This window comes from Cygnus atratus, chromosome 3, assembly GCF_013377495.2.
Source record: "Cygnus atratus isolate AKBS03 ecotype Queensland, Australia chromosome 3, CAtr_DNAZoo_HiC_assembly, whole genome shotgun sequence".
Classification (NCBI taxonomy): domain Eukaryota; kingdom Metazoa; phylum Chordata; class Aves; order Anseriformes; family Anatidae; genus Cygnus; species Cygnus atratus.
In genome coordinates, this window is record NC_066364.1 from 72,780,975 (window position 1) to 72,807,461 (window position 26,487).

Sequence of the window (26,487 nt, forward strand, 5' to 3'; positions counted from 1 at the left end):
CAACAGCCTACTTTATAAGCACACTCTGGTTGCAAAGTCAAGCACTTGCAAGCTGGGAAATGCCAGACTTACCCATCTGCCTCCATAAATTTAATTCTCCTCTCACTACATTCATATCTATGCATTGTGATATAAATTTTAATTAGCCCATTGGACACTGTTTTTTCCACAGGACATCATTCAGCCCACCAGATGAATGCAACTGGGGGCTGAATTAACGTTGTACTGACAGCCATAAAAATGCTGTTTTCAATTTGCAAGTGCTTGATTTTGCAACCAAAGTTACATTCTTTTGACACAAATGTGAATAAAATTTGAATTATACAAACATACATAGATTTGAGGGAATAATGGACCACAGGGGAGATGAATTATTTATATATGGCTGGCATCAATGCAATTAATAAGAATAGCAGGAGGTGTTAATATCTACATGGTTGAAGATACTTTGCAAACACAAAGTCATCATCATAATTTAGATATTTCAAAACATTTCACAAACCCATAGCATTATTATTTGTGACCTTAGCCCTTCCAAGATAATCTGCAGAAACTACAGTATAACAAAGATAATGAGACCAAAAAGAAAAATTCTATAAGCACCAAAATGTCCTCTTTGTTCTTCAAATTTAGCATTTCTGAAAGGGAAAAATAACTGTTCTTTTGTAACAGGGGAGTGGATGTCTTTCTAAGATGCAAGGGGGTTATGCTGCTAGGAAAATATTTAACTGAAAAGGAACTGAAATTGGCACCAAAAGGCACTAATGTCAAAAGCTCCAACCCTATGGCTATTCAGTCATCCAGAAAACTGAGGCTATATTTAGTTTACATTTACATGCTTTTCTTAGGGAAAAAAAAAAAAAAAGGAAAAAAAAAAAAACAGCTATGGCTAAAACAATCACTGTCAAGCTAAAACTGTTTTTTCAGATTAAACAAGTTCTTAAAATGGTAGTTGCTTATTTATACAAAGAAGCGAATCTAATGTTTCCCCCAATTCACAGGTTTCTTCCATATTCAAAGCCATAAAACTGTCACATCACAGGTGTAGTTCTTTTTGTTACATAACGTCTTGCTATGATGCATCATGTTGTGATAGTTGCACAAAAACATTATGTAGATGTAAATAAAAAGGCTCACATTTGGAAACAAATCCTCACTGTTGTTCTGTTTTGTTGTTTATATGTAGTGCTGAATTCCACTCTGAACATTTCCCTTCAGACAGAGGATGGATCTCAGTAACCAAAATATATTTTTGCTCTTACTTACTATGGATAATTTTAATCTCAGAGGTTCTATCACATACAAATAAGATGATTATGAATAAATATTCATCAATAAGATAGCTAAAGATATAAGGAAGTGAAATAAGAACTCCATTCTTTGCTTCTCTTCTAAAACTGAACTGTGTTTTTCTTTTCCTTCTAGCTCGCTGCTCTGAAGGAAATCTTTTAGCAATCTATACAAAGCCAGCAGGAATATCTAGACAAGCAGATAGGGTCTTCTTTTTATTATTTTATTTCTTATTAAAATAGTACTAATTATATAAAAAGTCTTACATCACAGTCATTCTCTCTCTCTCTCTCCCTCTCTCTCATCTTCCAAGCATTATAAAACAGTTCAAAACGCTGAACACTGAATTTGGCCTTCATTAATTGCTTTCACGCACTGCTGCTCTCTGGATTCATTCCTTTGCCATGTCAGCACCAAATCCAGAACATTGTCCTCAGCCAGCCCCGCTGCCTCCTGTTCCACTTTCCAAAGTTCAGCCCCTCTGCCAACCGTCAGGCACACAGTTACAAAGCTGCTGCTTCTGTTGCTTCCAAAACCACAAATAGCAAATTCACCCTCCCCTTTGAAAAAGGACAACTCTTCTGGGAAGCAAATTTAATGCAGGACATTAAGTAAACTGATGCTGTCATTAGTGCAAATGTCAAGTTCATTATAGCAGATGTTTCAGCCGAAGATTGCTACACATCTTCTCAAAACAAATGTGCAGCGCATTCACCGCTGGATTCAGTGTGGCTGCGTCAGTGCTTTGACGAGTGAGGCAGAGGCGGCTCTGGGCGTCACTGCCCCATCCTTACCTACCAGGGGCGGCCTGTGCCTGGGCCCTCCCTCACGCAGGCCCTGTCCTCCAGCTGGCCATACACCATTTTGACCAGCCCTTGGAAAGGTAAAACGTTGGTGAAGTACAGAACAAGGTGCTACTGCTAACGCACCTAGAGACTGAGGAGAGCACAGAAACCCTTTTGCACACAGAGTTACAGGAACCTCTTTATTTGGAACAATCAGATGGTGTGCCTCTAATCAACTATGTTGCTTGCTGTCAGTGTTTCAGTTCTGGACTGGACCTGCTTTTACCATTCTTAGCACAGAGAAGAGCAGGCAAAGCACATTACCAGGAACAGCAATTTATGAGTCTCTTGCAGTTTTCCACCCAGATCAAGAGCATAAAATACTTTCCTGCCCTTCAGGCCAAAAGTAAGTTCCTGTAATATTAAATGCCAACAATAACAACAACAAAGAACAAACCGTGTCTTAAATAATAATAAAGTGGGTTTTGAAAAGCAACTTCTAAACATTCCTCCTAAGATTATAATTAAGTTTTCTCTTAGTCTTAATGTGATTTACAGGAATTTACAAACTGCAGCTGAAACTCTTCTAAAAGCAATAATGGCAGTCTGAAACAGATTAACCAAAACAACTCTAGAAGAACCCACAATACAAGACTCTTGAACAATCCTACGGAGGGCACAGTACATGTAATTCAGACAAATACTACTTTAGAATTTAAAAGACAAGCCAACCATATCCTGGGCTTCATCAAAAGAAATGTGGCCAGCAGGTCGAGGGGAATGATTCTTCCCCTCTGCACCACCCTCCTAGGAACTGACCTGGAGCACTGTGTTCACTTCTGGGGCCCTCAGCTATGAAGGATGTGGACCTGTTGGAGCAAGTACAGAGGAGGGCCACAAGGATGATCAGAGGGCTGGAGAACCTCTCCTACGAAGACAAGCTGAGGGACTTGGGGTTGTTCAGCCTGCAAAAGAACAGGCTCTGGGGTGACCTTACTGCAGCCTCCAAATCCATAAAGGGGACTACAGAAAAGCTGGGTAGAGGCTCTTTACCAGAGAGCACAGTGACAGGACAAGGCGTAATCTACCCTCTTTAAACTAAAAGAGGGTAGATGAGATTAGATACAAGGAAGAAATTATTCACCATAAGGGGTAGGGAGGCACTGGAACAGGCTGCCCAAAGAAGCTGTGGATGCCCCATCCTTGGAAGTGTTCAAGGCCAGGTTGGATGAGGCTTGGGCAACCTGGTCTGGCGGGAGGTGTCACTGCCCATGGCAGGGAGGTTGGAACTGGATGATCTTCAAGGTCACTTCCAACCCAAATCATTCTGTAATTCTATGTTCCTATAATTCTGTTCCCTTTAGCTGTAAGGTTCTTTCTTGTGTGTTTAAAATGCTCCCTCCTTTGTCCTTCCTGCAATATGCCAGCCAGAAGCCACTTCAGACAATGATCGAATACAGAACATATTTTGTCTCACGATGAAATGGATGCATGGATGGATGAGTGATTTATTAGTCTACACATAACAATGCAACAAACCTTATTACACAAAATGTGACACAATATTGAATATCTGTTTAGAAAGAAAGGCCAAAGCACCAGAGGCGTAAGGAAAGACAGGAAGTTGCAATACATAGGTTTGTAGACCAGAGGCTTTATCAAGAACATCCTCGTGTGTAATCTTAAAAGTCCTTGACCTTGCAGATCTAGCTCCAGCATCCTAAGAGTTTACAAACAGACAGTAATACACAATTTCTTGCCATTTGATAATGCATACAGCTGTACTGCAGCCAAATGTATGCTTGTTTTTTGCTAAAATTTACTCCAATCAAGGTATTTGTAATGCAATCAACCAATAAAGACATATAGTTCACATTTGGCGAAACAGGAAGTTTCTAAACTAATCCATCCCAAGCGAAATCAAGGACTTCATGTGTACAGTTCAGATCAGGGAGAGCAAGAAAGCACAGCTAAATTTTCTTTTTACAAGGTGTATGCATTATGCAACTATAAAAGAAGAAATAAACTAATTTTATTTTCACAACTGAAAACAACTTCTCAATTGAGCAGCTTTCATTGATCCAGCACATCTAACAAAATACATTATCGATGAAAATAAGATTACTGCATGATCCAGCCATTTTTTTTCTGAACAACTACTTTTAACATCTCTTATTTTTTAGCTGTGTGAATACACACTTATAAGTGAAAAAAAATCCCATTTCTTATTTCTCCTACAGAAATGACTTGCAAAGAATACCTAGGGTTTTTGTTTCGTTTTACTATTACTTCTGATGGAGATTGATTGATTCCTTTGGAAATGACTCAAATGCCACTGATACTTATTTTTTGCAGTTGTAGAGTCTTTTTAACCTGTTCATTCTTTCTTTGTAAATCACAGATGATTTACTTTCAATGCTGAAACTCTTTAGGAGGTAGTTTTAAAACAATATTTATAATAAGAAAAAAATTGACACCATTCATTTGAATGGAAAATTCCTCACTGAGAATAACAGACTGCGTAATTTCAAGCTTCTCTCTCCTAAGGAAATCCACCAAAGCCAAAGAACAACAAAATTACTTTAACGTGACTTCCAAACAAGAGAAGATTTGGCTTAGCTTTAAGGTAAAATAGGGTTGGATCTTTTCCTGTAATGAGAAAAAGAATAAAGGAAGTTTGTTTTTACTTCTGTTGTATGCATATGTATGTAATTTGGAGTGTATGCTCATTTACTACATATGTCTTCTTCTTTAACAATGCTTTCTCAGTCTCCCCTTCTGTGTGCAGTTTTCAGTGAAATAAAATGAGAGCATATGCTGCAACTGTTCTGTGCTTCAGACTTTCTTGAGTCTAAAGTCTCCAGTACCAGAACTGCAGCTCTCAGGGAGAGTGCTATATTGCAAAAATAGTCCTTTGCTTAAACTGTATGGAACTGGTCTAGAACAATCTTTGTAACTATTTTTTTTAGACACTTTGGGAGATATCACCTGTGGTAATAGTGTGTATTTTTCTGCTTTCTGGATTACAGATGTGAACAGAAAGAGTGTCTTCTGGAAGGGATTCTTCTGTCAATGGAAGAGAGGTTTCCTGACACCTCAAACATGAGAGGACTCCTCAATTCTGGAGCTTAGGGAAAAATATTGGTGGTTAATTTCCAGACTTAACTGAAAATCAAACAAGACCACGGGGCTCTAAAGGGGATTGCAGTAGAGAACCTGTCCTAAAAAGCAAATAAATGAATAAATAAAAAAGAATTATGTGAAAGATAATTGGGTGGAATGGCTTTCTACCACCTTGCTTAAAGTCATAGATCCAAAGAGCTGCCACATTAATGATGTAAAGATATTTATGCCCCACTGCAGAGCTAGGACTTTCATTAACAGCCTCAGGGGAAGAAACACATAGGAGACTCCAAACAAATCCTTCTGGGTCTTCTTGATGGACAGCATCAGCATCTGTAAACGTCCAAACAATTGGACACATTCTTTTAACAGGGCTCTATTCACCTTTCCTTCTTTCAGCGGTAGCTGTTGAGTAGCATGTTTTTAGGAGCTACTCACAGAAGGAACAACTCCAGTAACATCTGCCAATAAAGCCAGTTCTCAGGAGAAAGATCTCCTGGAAAGAGTCAGGAAAGGTGATGGTTGATGCATGGAAGATAGACTGAATAACGATACTGAGCCCTATTTAATTGAATGATTGCAGTGTTAAGATAGCAATGCAACAGCTGATCCCAATAGGTCAGCGGTGTAAAGATGTTAATGAAGAAAAAGGGGGTTAACTTGGGTGTTTAAATTGTTTAAAAGGCTGCATGGTCAGTGTAGGCAAATGCTAGTTATGTGAGAATTTCAAAGTCAGTTTATGCCTGAAATGTCACAGCAGATGATGCGGCTAATTTGCATGGGAAAGAATAGCAGTAGAGGCGAAAAAAGGGATTCCTTATTAATAAAAGAGAATTATAGTCCCAGGGGTTTGTCCTCTGCAATATCTAGCCCTATGAAAGGCTTTCATGTGGAAGGTCTGGAGTGAGAAGGAACTTTTCATATAGACTTTTTTTCTACAGTTTACATCCAAAGCAAACTTCCTTCCATGAAGATGATGATTATCAAATCCCTTTTTTACGAATTCATTTATATGTCTTCCTGGGAGACTACAGAATCAATGGGGAGTGAGGAAAAGGGCTTCTCTTTTATTCTTCTCCTCAGTATTAAGGTTCCAGGGTCCCTAGAATTTACTACTTCAGGGAACAAGACAGGAATGAGAATCAAAGTCATGCCTCCATTGTAATAACAAAAAGCAGTAATGACAGGCCTATCAATACAGTAACGTTTTTTAATATTATAATAGAAAATTGGAATTTGTGCTGTGCTAGAGCAGCTTTGAGCATATTAAAAATGGTACAATTATCTTAATGAAAGAAAGAGAAAAAGTGAACTATTGGGAACTTAAGCTCTCAGTGAAGCAAAACAAAATACTATCTCCATAATTCATAAAACCATACAATAATATCCTAAAATAATGAAATAGTACTTACAAAAGAAATAATGTAAGAAAATAAATATTGTAGACTTGAGGAGAAACTTCTTTTTACCAAGATAATTCTGTCAAGCAGATGGCTCTGCAAGTGGCTGAGTATCATCCTACCTCAGCAAAATTCTTCATGGAAAACAAACAAACAAACAAACAAAAAAAAACCAACGGATTGTTTTAGAACAGTTTTGCAAGCATAAAATATTTCTTTTCAAGTTTATGCTCATGTGAGACTATTGGGAAAGAAGAAACAAAAGACTATATTACTAATGCCTGTACTTAAAATCTAAAGGAGACCCTTGCAACTCACATGCTTGATCACGTGCAGCTTGACTTTCTTTGGCTCAAGGAAAGAAGTGGTAGACTCTAGATGGAACACTGTCCTACAGAATAAAGGTAGAGAACAAAGCAGGACAGTTTGAGTTAGAACACTCTGGAAAGGAGACTGTAGCAGTTTCAGTGGCTGTTTCTTCATCCTCCATTTCTAAAACCGCAGTTTTATTGATCGGCAGCCTTCCCACAGTTCATACCTGCAGTAGTACCTTGGGTATGGACACAGTTATCTTTATCCTCTCACCTAACATAGAACACTCAGCTGGTAGCTGCAGAGATCATCGAGCTGTTTGTTTGCTGAAAAAGTCCTAACTGATCTGGAAAAAGTAGGATGCTGTTCTTTGTTCTCAACATGTGAAGGTGCCAAGGCTCCAATACACTGTGTATTGGAGTCATACTACAAACAAAGAGTGCTAGTTCTTGAAATCAGCAAAATACCAAAGCGTGTGCTGAGCTGCAAAATAATGAGTGTCTATTAAACTGTAGAATTTAGTATGTAATGCCAGAATCTCGCATGGAAAGGGAAAGTCATGAAAATAAGCAGATAAACTGTCAAAAAGCTTTTTGCTTAAAACATATTCAGATACTGTAAATGCCTTGTGTAACCATATTTTTGCATGTATTAGTATTTGTTTTACTGGGGAACACCAGGGCACACATTTCTATTTCCTGACGTTTGCTAATAACTAAGTAATTGGTACTAATCAGTATTAATGCCTGCTTATTAGAAATCACAGGCTAAATAACACCATTATGCCATACAGACAACAGCCCACTTGATTACAGAGAGACGTTTAGCACTTTGGAAAAAAAATACATTTTTTTCTGTAAACTTTCTAATCATTGCCTAATGAGAAATAGCTTATGCTGAATTATGAAGCACACAACTTCATAATTACTTAAACACATCTATTGTGACAAACTGGTAAAATATTTGCCAAAAATCTGCACACTATGGGGTAAAGAGAACAGTGAGAGTATAAGAAAGCAAGTAAATATCTTAGGACTGGGCAGGTTAAAGTGGGAAGAAGGACATGAGATAATGAAAATAATCAGCTGAGGCAGGCCTGGGAAACGTGCATTCAGTGCTTAGCAGGAGAATTTTTAAGAGCTAATTCTACTGAACTGGACTGGACCAAAGGGCTCCTGGTATAGCCTCATCTTAATCTCTTTTTATCTCTTACATTTAGGCATTTACTTGAAAAAAAATGAGCACTTGTTAGCTTTCTAAAACCTCTTAACTCTCATTTTGACTTGCAAGGCCTGGCGGTTGAGGTCTGATGAATATTTCTTGATACACGTGCCCATGTTTATTTTGAAATAAACTGCAGTGTTTGGTTTAAGAAATAATATGTTCCTTTTTTTTTTGATTGTGGTTTCTTCTATTCATTGAAAAGGGAACAAGCACTGAAGAGAAGTTACTTTGGAAGATTTTAATGGCAGCGAAAATGAATAATGCATTCTGTAAACGAATATCAACATAAAATACTTTAGATGTTTTTAATTAGCAAAGGGTATATTTTCAGAATGATCACTATACGCCATATAAGTGTCTTGATGTAAGCAGAATCTACTTTGACCTTAAGAAATGCTGCAGCACATATTTATTTATTTATGCTTGGGTTTAATAAAGAAGGGCCTACATGGGATCACACAGGAACACAAATTAGTTTTCTGTCTTCAACCTTTCCTACCACTTTTAATTCAAGGCTTAGTTTGGTCTTCCCAGCAGATCCTGAGCTTTACTATTTTGCTCTGAGGATTCAAAATTTGGCAACACTGTCTAAGCACTAGTCTATACAGAAAAGAATCTACCAAATAAAACAATAGCAAGTAAAATTCCACACGGTACTTGGTATTCAAGCTCCTACACATTTCCAGTTTAGTTCAACCATCTCAAAAGCAATGCGAGGAACAGCAAGACAATACTTTCTTATACTAGAAGAAGACTATCCACTTAGCACATGGCAGTAATGGATGTGCTCCTGTTAAATCCTATTGATTTAACATCACATCCAAGTGATTTAACATCAAAACCAAGTATAAATTAATTTCTAAGTGTATGTTTCTTTCATTGATATGCTTAACTGTCAAAGTGTAGCAGCGGGATTTAAAAAATATGATATTTTTCTTTCTGCAGAGATGCACCCAATAGGGACAGTACCTCATGTGTTCAGTGATTAGGTGAAGGCTTAAAAAATAAAAAGAAAACAAAACAAATGTCGAGAAGGAATGAGCAGGATTTTTCAACTGTTTCCAAAATGACACTTGAATATATTGACATGAAGTTTCCTGTCTACTAACCTGAAGATAAATAACAAAATTGTCACAAGAAATGATATGCCTTTGTCTGAAAAAAATGACATCCAGATAAGACCTATGGTATGTATATTGCCTCAAAACATGCTTTTGCAATAGCTCTCAGAGTTAACCAGATTATTTTATAGGTTCTTCAAAGGTTTCCTAAAGTCTGTATGTTCTCCATACTTTTTCCTGTCAATTAACTGAGGAAAATAAAACACCCAAAATTCCAAAACAGCATCTTGAGAAGTTACAGATGTATAATAGTGTAAATGATGAAAATATTCTGCCAACATGGAACTGAGATAATGTTTGCCTGAAATTAACAAGTTACATGTATTAGTTACTAACCAAAAAGCAATACATCAATACATGTAAGACAGGAAATTGTATGAGCAATTTAAGAGTTTCTTCAGGTGGAGGGCAGTCAGATTATGGAGCAAGCAATTTAGCTGACATTTATTAGTTCAGGAAAGAGTTAGCAAACATGCAGCAACAAATATCTTGTTTGTTTGTAATAGAGACATACAGATCTCATCTATATTTCATAAATTTCACTATTTTCTAAAATAGTCTTTTCCTGGCATTTACAAAATCTGCGTTCTTATGCATTAGAAATTTGCAGCAAAACATACTAAAATATCATTAGCTCCTAGTACCCTAAAAGAGAAGAGTTTTTTTTTTTTTTTATTCAGAAGTTGTCAACTGATTTGGAGTCTTATTTGGAAAAAAAATGACCTTTCAAGCTAATCACGCATACATTTTTGCCTGATTAATTCTATTTAAAGCTATTTAAAATTCATTAAATTAAAAAATATTTTTAATTTTATGCTTGCAGTTAGGAGGCAAAATATACTATCAGCTATTACACATTTCATGTTGCAAAGGCAACGCATTCTTATCAATAACAATGGGATAAATCATAGCACGGTTTTGTTTGTTTTTTTCTCTCTGCACCTCTAGCAGGTATATTTCTTAGAGGTTCCTAGTCTTCACAAGGCATGAGACTGGGACATGCCAGTGTGCCATGCTGCCTTTCTGCAGCTGTTCCAATACGACAGAATTATGAGATGCCTGCTGGCTCAGGAATTAAGGACTTGGATTTCCAGATATTTCTCAATTTTCTGTATCTTATTCTGAAGAACTGCTCTCTCCTGCTAAAGCCATTTTTCAAAGAAATATCTGGGCAAATATTGCTGCTCGCAGACAATTTCATGTTAGTTAAGTCAGAAGAATACAGAAATCTTGTCCATTTAGATACTTAGCTATCTGACAAACCTTAGAATAATACAACGCGTTACATTCTGAAGTTTGATTTCATGTCGTCTTCTCTTGAAAACCATCAGTAATTGAAAATCAGCATAAAAGAGAATGTTGGGGAAATGATTGCTTCCAATTTCAAGCAATGCAACTCCTGCATAAAAGCTTTGTTTATCCTGCTCACAAAGAATTTGAACACCATTAGTTTCTGAAACATGAAAAGAATCCAAATTGAAACAACTAAGCTTGATTTTATTAGAACCTGTTATACATTGGAAGCCTTAAAACAAAAATTGTACATTTTATGAATAATAATAATAAATGTCCTACTTTTTTTTTTAACCTTATGTTAATACTTCCACGAAGACCACACAAAAACAGTTACCCTAAGGAATGCTGACTGAAAACTGTTCTTAATCCATATTGTTTGGTTTGGCAAAAGGGTCTTTTATGTCAGACTTACCAATAAACTTAGAGTATCACTTTTCTTGCATTTTTGCTTAAACATGCTCATTATTATTGTTTACTCTCTCCTTCAGCTTCTGCAAGTGTCAAGCCCAGTTCATTCGTTAACAGCAATTTCTACCCTGCTTATTTTCTTTTTTCTATAGTCACTGTGATTCCAAGTGATTCAACATGTCATCCAGATGCCTCCCCATAGATTATAGCTTTTTCCCAATTGTACACAAACTCGATAGCAAAGTACACGGACATGTTCAATCAAAAATCATTCAAAATTTGAAAAATACGTAAGAGATATAGTTAAGATAAACACTGTGAATAAAAACCTTACTAAACATTAGTAACTTGCAATGCAAATTCCCTGCTCAGATCTTTCAAATACCTACAATAGGAGAAATGAAACAGTTGCTTTGGGAGCAACTTGGAGGAACTTACTACTGGGAGCTAGAAAAGCAATGAAGTCTTCCATATATTGTACAATCAACAGGTGCAGGCTACACAGGATGTAAAACCTGCTCATGATAATGAAGCTTATTAAATTGCCTTGAAACCCAAAATGAAAATGAACTACACACTACGATGCTCAGAAAACTATGTCCTATATGCTATCTAGAAACACACATGCATCATTTTGAAAGAATGGCATCCTCTAAAGAAAACTTTAAATAAAAGTTACCACCACTTATGTGAAATTGAAACCAATTACATTTGCAGTTGCAATTAAATCACTATCATACAATTATGACTCAGTATATTTTTCTGCAACATTTTATAATAGCATATTTTCAGATATTTTCTTATTATTGTATAAGTAACGAACTGACAGTTATTCCTCTGTGCAAGCCTTTCGTATTCATGAGTTAGGGCAGGCGGGAAATACTGAACTGAGATGAGTATAATGAACTATAAAAGATGACAGTCCAAATGTAACTTTGAATTCTAAAACTAACAAGAGTGATTTTTTATTATTTGAAAAGGCAGTAAAAGGTGTTTGGCTTTTTAAGGGTCAGATTTTTAGTTGTTACACCTTTCATAATCATATTCAGTTTCACAAATGCAGCTCATGCTGTTATTTTGAAATAGGTCACGCCCATGTAAAAAATTCCAGCAGCTTTTACATTTTACATGCAGTTGTTTAAAACTTTATTTAGGAAATCCCCTTCTAAAACCAGTAACTGAACATTTAATCAGTCATCTAACCACTCTCTACAATAAATATCATCTGGAACATTAGTCTAAGCCTTATATATTTTGCAGACCTGTTTTTCTTCATTTTCCAGTATGAGGGAAGTTTGCAGAACTTCCATTCAAAAATCAAATTATTGTTAACATATTATTTATATCATATGTGCCTGGCAGAAGAGTCAAAAGATATGGAAACAAAGTCTGCCATCAGACATTAAAATGCCCATCTTCTTTAATACTGATTACATCAAAGCTGTGGAGGCGGCTTAGGGCACAGCAGTGTAGTAACCACAGGAAAGAGGGAATATACAGATTCTACTGATACACACACAATTAACACTTACCACAAATAAATTACAATATGAGGGAGAAAAGAGATATAGTACTGCATTCCTAAGTACAGACTGATTTATTATTTCATTTTCTTTAGAAGCTGGTAAATGTTGATTCAACACGTCTTGAATACAAGTGAAAGACAAAACCATTGAAACATATAGCAAAAGACCAAACCTGTCTTGAAGATTACCTTTTACTATAGAATATATTGTATTAAAATTATCTGTCTTCAAAGCTGTCCATAAACTTTTGAGAAAAGTAAGTTTGAAGATGGCAAGCAGTGCCTCTTCGCACAAGCAGCTCTCACTAAGGAATGGCCGCATCTGTGAGTAGCACTGCCCAGCATGAGCAAGCCTGCAGAGCAACATAACTGATTGTGAGGATCCAACATCCATAAAATGGGCATTGCAGACAGGTTTCTATTTCTAGCTAGCTTCAGTCAGAGACATAGACTGAATGCTAGCGACAGCTAGAGTTCATCTCCTTTTTCAAACAAATATATATATATATATATATATATATATATATATATCTGTTTTCATTCATTCCAAGACTGGACATCAAATAAAAACAAGTGCACACCTTATCCAAGCTAAAATACTATTGTCATGAACCTTCTGCCTATAGTATTCTGATCTACATCGGTTGATATTTGGAAGAAACCTTATTTCTGTATCCACTGTCACTTTATACCCAAGTTGTATACTCTACTAATCTAGTGGTGTTCTGGCTCTGAAATTCACAGAACATGGACTACTAGCTCTTTACATTCCTTTCCCAACTATCCTGAGCGACCAATGTCAGCATCAGCAGGACAGCCCTGAGAGACAGCAGGAAATCAGCAGTGTTCCACTGTGTGGTGCCGAGTAGCTAGAGATGCAAATGAAATTTTTGGTATGGTGATTGATTGCTCTATACCAAACTGAATCAGGGGGTCCAATGAGTTCGAGCTCCTTCTTCATGAAATTCAATTACCTTTGCGATCCATTTCTTTCGATCTCCAAAATATCCTAATCATAGAGATGAATCAAAATCCAGTTATAACGGGACTTTGGTAATTAGTTCTGTGGAAAGTATGAAAGTCAAGGGCATAGAAAGTTTCCACTCTTAGCATCTGGCATAGTTATCCGACCAGCTTTACTGCCTAAAGCAGCCATCTTAACATATATGGTCATCGATGATGTATGCTTTTGCTTTCCTGTTTTATTTTTTTGGAAACTAATTGATGAAAATAAACCAAGATTAAGCTTTAGGCACAATCCCCCAGAGATAATGCATGATAAAATACAAATCTTCTCATAAAACCACAAAGGAACTCCACTGGAGGCAGGAGGGAAGAACATAGCACCTTGGTTCTTCCGCAGAACATTCAGTTTAAAATATTAACATGGTTTTACATGCAGTATTTGGACTATTTTTCTCCTCATTAAAGTGTAATAAATTGCAGAAGAGTTAAAGTACAGAATAAACAGAAATGTTATAGCCCACAATTCCAAATGGAAGTTTGGCAAAAAAGAATACGAGTACCTAGATATTCATTCAACCGCAGGTAGGAAGTCCCCAAAAGCCTGGTCACTGAGACCTCAGATCATCAGTCTGAGTACTTTTTTGTTACACAATCAATATATCTTAACTACATAAGAAACAGCCCTTACAATAACGCCATCGTAAGACCTGTTTTGTGACAATGGTAATAAAGGCATAACGATAGACTAACATACAAAAGCAGCACCACTGGCAGATTGCGCTGTACATGTTAATTTGGGATCATAACAGCAATCTGCGGTGCTTCTTGCAGCTCAAACATTGCAGGATGAAATGCTGGAAGTGAATCAATATACACTGATATGATCAAATCACATGAATGTAACTTACTATTACAATGAAAAAAATAATAAAAACTTCACCTGACAAACACAAATTACCAGCTTGACATAACCAAATAGGTCATTTCTTTAAGTTCCACTTTAGTTAAGAAAATGGAAGTTGTCTTCTTCAAAGCAACATAAAGTTACAGTCCTGTGTGGATTTCTATGTTGTACGTACATTAAAACAAATACTCAAGGCAATTCCCTATAGGGTAACGAAGTCAGGGCACGACACGCAGTTCTTCAGCCGCAAGACCTCGCGTGCCGTTCCTGGTAGGCACCTTTTGAAATGTCAGCACGCCAACACCATTTCAGAAAGGACTAAACAAAGCTACCATAAAATGATTTTGAAGTGGCCAGTGAAAAAACAAGCCCCAAAAGCAAACCTCATTTCTCACATTTTAGGAAAGGTCATTTCTCTCTCATATCCTCTCTTTTCTAAACTCCAGTGAGAGTGCTCTCATATAAGCATGTCCTGGTTTCAGCTGGGATAAAGTTAATTTTCTTCCCAGTAGCTGGTATGGTACTGTGTTTTGGGTTTTTGATGAAAATAGCGGTGATAACACACCACCGGGCTGGGGGTGCACAAGGATCTGGGAGGCAGCACAGCCAGGACAGCTGGCTCAGACTGGCCAGAGGGGTGTCCCATGCCACAGGGGACTGTTCTCAGCAATAAATTTGCTTAGGGTCCGGCTGGGCATCAGCCAGGGGGTGGTGAGCAGGTGCACTGTGCACCACTTGTTTTGTATATTCTTCTTTTTTTTTTCTTCTTTTTCCCAATTCCTTTTCTGTCCTATTGTGCTGTCTTTATCTCAGCCCACTTCTCGCCCCCACCCCACTGTGGGGGAGTGAGTGAAGGGCTGTGCAGTGCTGAGCTGCCTGCAGAGTTAAACCACAGCAAGGCACCACTAGAAACCCCAGTAATGACTGATAATCTCTGGTACGGTACAACTTTAAAACTGCAGATGCTGGCCTTGCTGTAAGCTACTGTATGTCCTGCAGGGCTATTACTGCTCTCTGCTCCTAGAAAAGCTGAGTTTTTAGCTTTAACTATAAATACACAATACAGTGGACTAATTTGCCTTACAGTGGTGGTAGCATCTCTCCTAGCACACTGAAACAGCAGAGCACAGGGAAGTTTTCATAAACACAAAGTGAACTCCCTCTCAAGTTGCATATTTCATTTATTTATCGATAGCATTTTTTTCCAATATTTTCTGTAGCCCAAAGGCACCTTGCAAAGCCAATCCTTCTTTTTAATAGAAAAATAATGTTTCCAAGAGATTTGAATTATGTCAGGAGATAAGTAATTCACAGACTACTTTACAACTGACACAGATACACTAAGAGAGATGCAAGGGGATTAAATCCAGTGGCTACTTGAGGTATGAACCCATTCTGTGTCAATCTTCCTCCATTTGTTTCTGGAGACTGACACCATGCAGTGCTCACCAGTCAGAAAGGCATCAGTCCTTCAGAGAAAGAGGAGAGTGAACTTTCCTTTGCATTCACTTAAATAGATGAGATCAGCAATGAATTCTATCAGAAATGAACACTTCTGGGGATGCTGCTTTTATTACCTCTGCAGTGATAAAGGATGGTATATACTGAATAGTCCTCTGAAAATCAAGCTCACAAATCATTGCAGGCACGTAGTGTAGGTACTAATACAGTAATGTGGTATGGCATCCAGTTCTTCCACTCTTTTGAAATGCGAATTAGCACTAGTTCTAATTCCTAATAAGTCTAAGTGCCTACCTGGCTCAATAGTGCTCATATGGCCAGCATTTCTGGTTGTAAATCTGTCTCACCAACCAATGTTTGCCAGTTCAACTTCATCAAACATTGTTTTCTATCAGGGTTTTAGAATTACATTCAGTTATGCATTGCATAATTCTTCAGTTGCCTTGCTGGATTATACAACAGTAATTACCGTTATTTGCCCTCATTATAAATAGTAACATTGAGTATTCTGAGCAAGTTTAGGTTTAGTTTGTTGTTTAAATTTGTTCTAGGTGATGCATTCACAGCCTAGCTCAAGCCAAGTAAAGGAGCTAGAGCATTTCCTAAACCAGTTTCCCAGAAAACAGACTTGCATGGATTTCTGCTTTTCAGAGTTGGTTTTTTTTTTTTTTTTTTTTAATTTTTTTCCCCTATTCTTTAAAGTTACTTTAACATACTGAAAATTTCCAATTTCACTACTTACTATAATTTTTTAAAATATTGGCTTTAAACATGATTACCAGTAGTTGCTGTCAGTTCATATGCTTTCGAAACCCACTTCCTTGGGTTTTCTTGATTTTGCAGTCATCTCTAATATATCATAATCTTCCATCTTAACTCTGACTTTCCTGCCTAGTAGGACAATCTCAGCTATTTCATGAACCCTGCTGTACCATAGATTTTTCTGTAGTTGATCACCTCATCTCCCTCACATTTAATAAATGCCATATAATCAATCATAACCCTCTCTGTCAAACATTTCAGGTCTACCTGAACCCTTTTTTATCTGAAATTTCCTTCCAGCCTTCTGATACTCAGTCCTGGAATGTTTACATCAGCATGGCATATCTCTCTGTGTGTATCCATTCTTCACCCCCATTATTCTGCTAGTTTTCTGCATCACTTCCTCTCTTTTTGTGCTTGTCAGAGTGGAATGTATTGTTAATCTTCTTAGCACAAAATAAATAAATAAATAAATAGTTTTGATTGAGGAAACTAAGACAAGTTTGCATTAGCCCAGAAACACAAATTGTGTAAGATATTACATAAAAAAATCCAGTATTACAAGTGTGAGCATCTGAATACTCTCAGAAGAAATGCATTACAGTTTTCACAGTTAATAAAGAAAAAAGGAACATTTCAGAAAGAATAAAATTTCCAATGATATATATCCAATTGGCCATTTTAGTTTACTTATTGTTCTTTATTGTCATTAAGACATTTTTACTGTAAAATTCTGACAGTAATAACATTGAAATGTTTTAAAATTGGATTGATTCTTTCTTTCCTGAAGCTCAGACACTTTAAATTACATGTGTTTAAGCTGTAGTAATAAACACACTGCTATAATAGAGATGGCTATAATAGAGATGGTAAACAAAGACCCAAAATCACTGTCTAGGGTAGTGAAAATAATGCAGGAATAAAGGTTATCTGATGATAAGTGAAAAAGAAAACAACTATTTTTTTCTGTACTTAAATATACTTGCATACATTTATCAGTTTTGTACTGACATTATGCTGCATACTGTGAAAGAAAAATGAACAGACTGATACGTTAAAGACGCTAAGGCGATACAGTAAGAATATTTTATTGGATAATTTGGGGTAAGCTGTATAAGAAACAAATCAAAAAGTCAGAGCTTTGGTATATCATGCATACCAAATATATGACAATAAAACTTTTGTATGTTTCCATCATGCTGTTTTATGTCAAATAGTTAATAGGGAAAAACTGTACTAGAAATGTTTTTGAAGTTTAAAGATGTTTCCTTATTTATTTTTTTAACATCACATCTGCAACTACAATATCATGTAGACATCTCTTCATGAAACATGTAACCTCATCAACCAAAAAAATGCCAACATTTATATGCCCTTTCAAAACTACCCAAAATCAGGTGATAACCTTTTAAACATTATCATGAATACATATATAAACTGATACGCTGATATGCATGAAGTCCATTATTTCACAAGAGTAGCTGCCTGTTTTCCTGACATGAACAGAGCTGTCTGAAATGAGACAATCCCACAAGACACACACCAAACTACCTGCAGAATATCCTGGAGCTTTATAGCCTCCTGCAGATCTGTCAGCTTCTTGTTTACAAGATCATCAGAAAACAAGGAGGTCAGTTAGTACAGAAACACATCATCCAATATGAGTCAGAAACTGAAATGTCAGCTCATTAGCAGATCCGCAAGACAACTTTTCTCATTCTCTTCCGCCCTTTTATTTCTAGACTAGGAATGGGAAAAAAAAATATTATAAAGAATAATTAGTTTTGTAAGCTGGTTTAACACCTCAATGGTCAACAGGTACTGGATGGAAACGATTTGAAAGAACTGGAATTGATTGGGAGAGGCAAAAATGGAAACAGGAAAAATTATTTGAACCATGAGAAACTAATGAGAACAAAACCAGGAGAAATGAGGAAAACACCGATCAATTCATTCTGGGACAGCACTGGAAATTGGACTGAGCAGGAATGGGAATCACATTTGTACTTTTACAGCTGAACGTACAGCATTTTACGCTAGTTGAGGAGTCTCCCCATTACAGTAAGGATTTTGGCTGGGGGGAGCAGGAGAGAGTGAATATGCGGTCTCCAGCAAAGCCAATGGTACAACTTTCACCAAATCAATGGAGCCAATGTTTTATGTGATAAAAAGAAATAACAACCTGCACTGGATATGAAGAAAGTGAAAATTATTTCATTTCTGAGACAGGTAACCCTGGTGCTTTTTATTTAGTCTAATTGAGAAAAGAAAATTGTAGTGTTCTATTGTTCTGCTCATAACTGATTATTTTTTTTTTTAAACAGTTGACATTCATTTCTTCAACAGGCTTTAAAAGTTCATAGGAAAGCTTATATGAATTTTAAATTTATGGAGAGTTACTCTAATCAAATAATATGTAAGAAATTATATACCTTCTTTAGCTTCAATAGCTTCTAAAGTAATTGCCTTTTTCCTCTTCAAACCTGTCTCAGTATTATTTTTTTTCAGAACGACCAATGTTATGTACTTTAATAGGGCATTTGGGGTCATAATGCAACAAAACTTTTCTGCCTTGCTTTTTTTTTTTTTTTTAAAATCAAAGTCACTCCTAGTAGAAAGAGTGAGAAGATTCATCCATGATGGAAACTCTAATCAGCTATGACACGTTTAAACATGTAAGTTTCCCTCCTACATTTTCAATTAAAGTGAGTGAGAAATCTTGAAAATCAACAAAAAAAGAAAAAGAATCTTTCACTAAACAGCTGTGTGACCTTGATAATTACAAATATGAATTTATTACAGATGACATTTGAGACATCAGAGCTGTAAAAACTGAACTAAAATTAAGACTAAAGCAAAGAAATTATAACAACAAGGGACTACATTCCACCTCTCTATTGAGGAAACATTTCTATTGGTACGTTACCTACTATTTTAAAACGTATTTCCAACACCGAAGTCTCCATCTGTTCCTTTATGGTTCTGTTTTCTAGACAAGTTTTTTTTTTTTTTTTTTTTTTTTTTTTTAAGTAATTCAGAGATGCTCTGTCCCAATTTCTTATTTTTTAATCCTGTATTTTTAGTGTAGCGTTAAACAAATCCCATTTTTGCCTGTTTTTAAACACAATTCAAGTATTTGTGAATTATTTTTCCATTTTAGTTATGAATTAGTGCATAGCCTCTTTGGGTCCTTCCTTTTAATGTGGTCTATCAGCATAATTAATAACATGCTTTTTTCTTTTGAGGAAAATGGAGGAAGAAGAAAGGAGACGTCCCTCTTACCCTTGAAGTTATGCTAATTCAACTATAGTTTTTGGAAATGGTGTGTAATTTGCTAAATAGTTTTTCAACAAAGTAGTTTGGAAAGGTGATGAAATAACGTGGGTTGACCTTACTTTTATGAGTTTGTAAATCATGACAGTAAAAGTTATTACTCACTGTCATCACTCCAATAATTCCAGCTTCCTGAAGTTTTTATTTCTCACAATTTTTCCTCCTGCAATCTAAAGCAGGATCAGAAGCAGAAAATACACAGCACTGTAACTATACAAGTTGTATTATAGTCATGATGAAAGATTCAACAAGTGGCCGTGTAATGTGAGTATCCGGGCAGAAAACAAAAGCACATTTGATATTAGTGCAATTTTCAAGCTAATTTCATTCTGAAACACTGTGTGTCTTAAGAAGAACTACAGTGGTTTGCCAGGGGAGTTTCTTATCAACATACTGTATTTGGTGCAACTGGTATTGCAGTTTCTCTATCAGCGGCACACAAAGCAACTGCTCTTTTAGAAACGGATTTCATAGAAGTTACTTAATGGCCTTAATGTTCCACATTTTAACTGCCTAACAGAAATGAAGTGGAAATAAATAAATAAATCTGCTGCCTGAAACCATTCTCACATATAAGAAAACAGTAACAATCATAGACTGAAGGGAAATTAATTCCTTAGACTCCCAGTGCATTGAAACTCTTAGCAAAGTAGAAAGTAAAAGAAACGTTCAGAAATTTGGAAGTGATTCTAAATGAGCCACGTAGGTCATTCAGAAGTACTATGAGTTGGTAAATCTCCTGTGAGAATGATGGTACCAGCAACCTTATTCCAGGGAACCATGAACCATGTTTAGCGGGAAACAAAGAATTCATCTACGTACCCAAACCCAAGTAGTTCCAGAAATTGAATACAAACTTGTAGAGAGCACAGTCATGAGAAAGTTTGCAAAGAAAACCCTGCCACACTTCCACTATAATCAGCAGAACAATAAAAACATGTCAGAAGAATCCAGAAGGTACCAGCAAAGTTCAAGGCCACCCTACAGAATGGAAATGCGCTACCAGGCTCAAAGGTTATTATATTAATGCATTATTAATTTATTTTATAATGCATTATTAATTAATGCATTAAAGGTTATTATATTAATGCATTTAGAGCCTGATCTGCTGGAACAGTTACAAAGCAATGGAACCTCTTAAACAGACATGGAAAATCTGTAGACCTGAGCTGGACCTGACTTAATTTCAAAATGCACATGGCTACGTGGTATTTTCTACATTCATTAAGGGCAAGAGTAAGGTATATAAATTATACGTGGTGCACCACAAGTCTTAGCAAAACTTAACACAGAGTAAGTTTGTTCTCACATACAGCGAGTTTGCAGCTGTCAAAAGAACGCAAGTGATGATTACTGTTATCTACTCATTTAGCAAAGTCCGTATCACCTGGAAACACGTGGCATCTCTAGATTTCCTTTCATTACTATAATATTCCTAAGAATTTTTCAGTTAGCATTTTCTGGTTTAGAAGAACTACAAGACATCTTTCAGCTTTACAAGTAAGAACAGATCCAAAGGTCGATCAAATATTGACTGAAAATACTGATTTAAACACACATACACAAAATCATTTTCTCTCTTTGAATTTCACATAGGATGACTGACTCAGACAGGATGTCTCTGAGCAAATCTCTCTAAAAAGCATTTATGTATGCAAACGTTGGCTCAACTGTATTCTGTAACCCCCAAGACTGCCTAACAGAGGGCTTTCTCTGAATGATTCTGTATCCCAAATACAGAACTGTAGGATGTAACAAATGACACTACTTGTTGTGTATTTCAAAATACCAATTCTGTTCTTAGTGTTTAAGAGTTTACAACTAAAGTCAAGCACATTTTTTTGCCCTTTTTTTTTTTTGACACATTTTACACTTGTGTCACACTTTTTCCTTTGTGCCTTCAGTAAACTGAAAAAGAAAAATATAAAAAATGCAGGAAGCTCTATTATATCGAGCTGTCCTTTTAGAATAAGGTTGCCATATGTTTGTGTACACAAGGCCCTTCCTAAATATGTAGTAGTTCAAATACCTGTTTCTGCTAAACAAGTTGTCCACTGAGAGCAACAGTAGTAACGGAGTCATATTTTCATAAATATTTCAAGTGTGAAAGATATCAGCTGAGGTCTATTGTCACAAGGTGCTCTGCCTGGCCTTAAGTTTTTCACACAATAGCACTGGGTAGTGCTTTCAGCAGAACCAGGTGTTCTCTGTACTGACCTCTAATGCTTACCATTCAGAAATCGTTCCACTACAAAGCATACTCTTTCCAAACCGCTGTCAAACTGCAGCACACTAACATTATTTATAGCATTATATATATAACATTATTTCCACTTCCACTTCTTTTTCTCTGCTCTGAAGAGGTGATCATCTATGTTGCCATTCCCTTTTATTCACTTTCAGCTATGCTCACCAGCTTGCACGACCTTGTCATGATTGTTTGTTTCTTAAATGTATGTATAAATAATTTCAGGAAAGCACCTATATGGACAGATGCAGTCAAGCCAAATTCACATGAAGCCTATGATCCAAGGCTCAAGCCTGTGTTCTAGAAAAATGCTAGCCATTTCTGATTTAGAAACCTTTTCAATGAAGTACTGTGCTAAAGCTAACAAGTCCTGCCACTAATCATATCCTTTGTCTTCTGTCTCCAAGAACTATTTTCAACGTTTACCTGACACAGTCTAAAAGTGGCACTGAATTGGGAAACAGAAGACTTAATTCTGTCTCTCCTTTGCCACTGACTTCGAATAAGCCAGCTACTGATTCCCATCACATCATTTCTCTGCCTTATTCATTTATACTATAAGCTTTGCAAAGCAGGGAAGCTCTCTTACAGACTGTTTGCAAAGAGTTTCTCCACACAAGCCAATTTTGAACTCTCCCAGAAGCAGCAAGCCTATGCTAATATATATTGGCATCTGTTTCTAATATTAATATTAGTAAATTTCAAATAATTTGTATGAAGCAAAATTGGGTATCAATATATATTGCATATTTTGCCTCCAGAAGGCTTGTTAACTAACTTTGCCATTCTTGGACAAGGACAATATTTTTGTAAGCAGCAGTAATCTCTCGTTACCTTTCAATGTTCTTCATACCCAGCCACCTTCTGGTTTTTCCTTTGGTGAATCTGCTATGAATGTGTTTTTCTTTTGCCCTTATGATTGACGTTAAAAAAAAAGTATCTTAGCATTGTTCTCATATACCCATGATAGCCTTCTGAAAGAATACCTATTTTGAGTCTATATTAATTAATTACTTCTATTCATTCCAAAGTGAACTATAATCAGCCAGCTCTTCATCATTCTTCAGAATATTTAGCACCCCTTAAAGTGACACCATTTGCTGTGCTGTTATGAAGCAGCTTATTGCTCTAACTCCTTAAGATCCAAAGTTTTGTGTTCTCATTCTTCATCCAGTCATTACCAATCTTTTCTTAGTATGACTCTAACTTCTCTACTTGCTCCTCAGACACTAGCAGAGGTATTCATCTCCCCTGTACACAGTTGAATCATAGTCTACTCATCTGAAGTACTAAATTAAATGTCTCCAAATATATTTCACTTCTATCCTTCCCATTTTTTTAAACTGTTGTTGATATCAAATTACTCACTTACATAAAGATCTCAACTTGGCACTTTCTTCCTTATAATTAGTTCTCTTTAATGTTTGTCCAGCCAAGCTTCATTTCTTTTTCACGACATTCAACTACCATGAAAGATTTTTCCGCTCTCTCCAAACAGGAACACAAACACAGCTTTCACATTCTCAGTTATGTCTTGTATCAGCTGCCTAAGATCCTAAAATAGCTGTCAAGCCAAATCTAGTTGTTCTGTGAGCTGTGAACCAATAAAGTTTGCTATCCTGGAGTATTTCCTAGATCCCTGCCCCATACTTCTGCAATTATCTCACATAAAAAATGCCATATGAAATGGTCTACCTAGAAATTCCAAGCTACCGTAACATAAAAATAACTGAAAAGTTTCATTTGAGTACAAATCTATGTTGTATTTTTCTTAGCCTGCGTGCAAATCAGTAGGTCTAGAAAACAAGAGCTATTTAATTTTCTTGTATGTGATGTTAACTCTGAAATTACAGACGCAACATAAATGCCAGCAGTTAGTATTTCACTAGCATTCAGCTGCTTATGCAAAAACCCCCAAACTGCCTTCTGTAGGAACTCATATACATCAAACCATCTATTGTTCTTCTTGTGTTGACAATTTCTACAGTGAATAGATACAAATACACAAATAAATGGCAGGAAAAAAAAAATCAAAACACAAAGCAGAGTAAAATAATTAAATATCAAGAACAAAAATGTAGTTGATACTTTGCTGATGATATTAATCATTGGGTTATTTAAGGCACTTCAATACACAAGCATGGATTATACCATCTGAAACCGTTTTTAAACTTTCTATCTGCTTTAGAAACCAAAAATCAAAGCAATAATTCTAGGCCCAGTTGATTAATAAAAAGTCTTGGCTACGTGTATTAATTCTCGAAATTAAGCAAATAATCAGCAGGCCAATATATCTGAAAAGCAATTTTTAATTTACTATGGCAAAAGATTGTACGTAGTAGTTGATAACAAATCTGGTTAAAAGTGAAAAGCTGGGCCCAATGTGTGTGACATAAAATGGCAGTGACACCAATAACTACAGCTTCCCAGGAAATGCCAGGTGGCTCACAATCTTCTGACAGAATAAACACAGACACCTAAATCTAGCAACCGACGTCTGACTTCAACTTTTTTTTTTTATTCTTCTATTTTCATACATATTTTTTCCACACACAACTGAAACGTATTTCAGTTTATGCCATGAATATATGCATCAACACTATTCACGAGTGATGCATTGCAGACTGACAATTCACATTTCTGTACTTTCTTTTGTGTGCTGGAACACCCTAAAACGTTTTGCAAAGCAATAAATACGACCACAGAGAAAGAGTGATAGGTCATCAATACCGTATAGGCTTTCTTTACCCAGACTTAGCAGCGACTCTAAGTACAGCAATACTTCTGAAACATGAGTGCCAATTAATCTGAAATATTTCTGCCTGTGAGGGACCTTTTATGTAATCACCTGCACTACTAGAGACTGTATCTGTGCTTTTGATACAACTGCAGAGGGATAGCAGTTTCATTGTCAGTATTCGCACTCTCTTGAAAGGCCAGTAGGTTTCCCCAAATTCCCCCGATGTCTTAAACATGTGATCTTACGCTAACCCCAGACTGAGCGTGCTCTGAAATCCACATACGCTACTCACAAGATAAACAAAAACATTGATAAAGCAACTGTGGCAGCACTGGTAACAGCAGTAAGGACAACAAGGAATAGAAAGTTGAACCTATCTTTCCATGCTTACTAGGGCTCACCATGGATGAGCAGCTCTCTGCATTTATTGAACAGAACAGCCAGCTAACCATCAGGAGATGAAATTCAGATACCCACTTACAACCATTCATCCATGCTCCTTGCTGCTCTTAGCTTCACACATTTATGAATTCAGTGTTTTGGAGTATACCCCTGTGGGCTTTTTGATCTGTAACCACCCCTCCAGCAGCATGTTCACCTGCGCACGTGTGCAGCAGCAGCCCTGTAGCTATCCTCCAGGGGTCACAATTGGGTTACAAATTCTATAAAATGTGCTGACTGTGCAGCCTGGTTTGGAGCAATTTATTCACGTCCTTCTTCATTAAGATTTGAATGGAATAAGTAAGATAGAAATTGAACAGATACAGAAATTGTGGCTTGCTTCTGTAGTCAGTAAACATTTATTCACCAGGCACAGCTCGCTCTCATACTCTCTCTCTCATATTCTCTCTCTTCCCCTATCCTTCCTGCTTGCTGTTTTAATGCATAATTAAGAAGGTCAGAATTAATGAAGCAGTGTGGAGTAAAGTTCAAGGAATCCCCAGGCACTATTTATTCTATTAGATCTCAGGCATGAATGTCAGATTGGCAGCATTAGAGGCAGAGGCAGTAGAGCTGGCAGCAGTCCAGGAGTGAAGCTACCACGGAAGGCTTACCTGCAGTGTCAAGTTGTTGCTGAGTTCTTTCCCTGCAAAAATCACCCGCAGCTGGTCAGCTGGAACCGCCAGTCGCTGCGCAACCACCTCCTTCAGCTGGAGGATGCTGGCGTCCGACCTGAGCTCCACTGGGAAGCCATGGCTGGAGTTGAACCTGACAAACACTGAAAAAAAAAATGAAATACCTTTTAAAGTGAGTATTTCTTACCACATACCTGTCCTAGTGTGACTGCGAGAGGCTTATTCTTTAGCTTCAGAAAGTGTTCACAAGTTTAAAAGAAAAGCTATTAATACTACAGTGTATCATTTTGAAAAGACAAACTGTACGGGATTTCCCATCACAGAATACTTAGTGACCAATAAGCAAAAGCAATGTGTTTCGCCCGGCACAGTTATAAATTGAAGAGAACAGACAGAACCAAAAGGGACCCAGCTGGGCAGCAGGCCAAGCAATCACTAATTGGCACAACAGATTTTCGATTCAGCCCTACCCGTAGCAGGCATGGGGCACACACACTTTCTGTGCCCCTTGTG

At 36.7% G+C, this 26,487-nt stretch overlaps 1 protein-coding gene across 1 annotated transcript in view; it reads right to left on the reverse strand.

Moving 5' to 3' along the window:
• PRKN (parkin RBR E3 ubiquitin protein ligase) overlaps nt 1-26,487 on the reverse strand; it is a 758,163-nt gene that overhangs the window by 582,198 nt on the left and 149,478 nt on the right. The window contains exon 2 of the mRNA XM_050709867.1: nt 25,954-26,117. Coding sequence (XP_050565824.1) covers nt 25,954-26,117 — 164 coding nt within the window. The remainder of the gene's footprint in view (nt 1-25,953; nt 26,118-26,487) is intronic.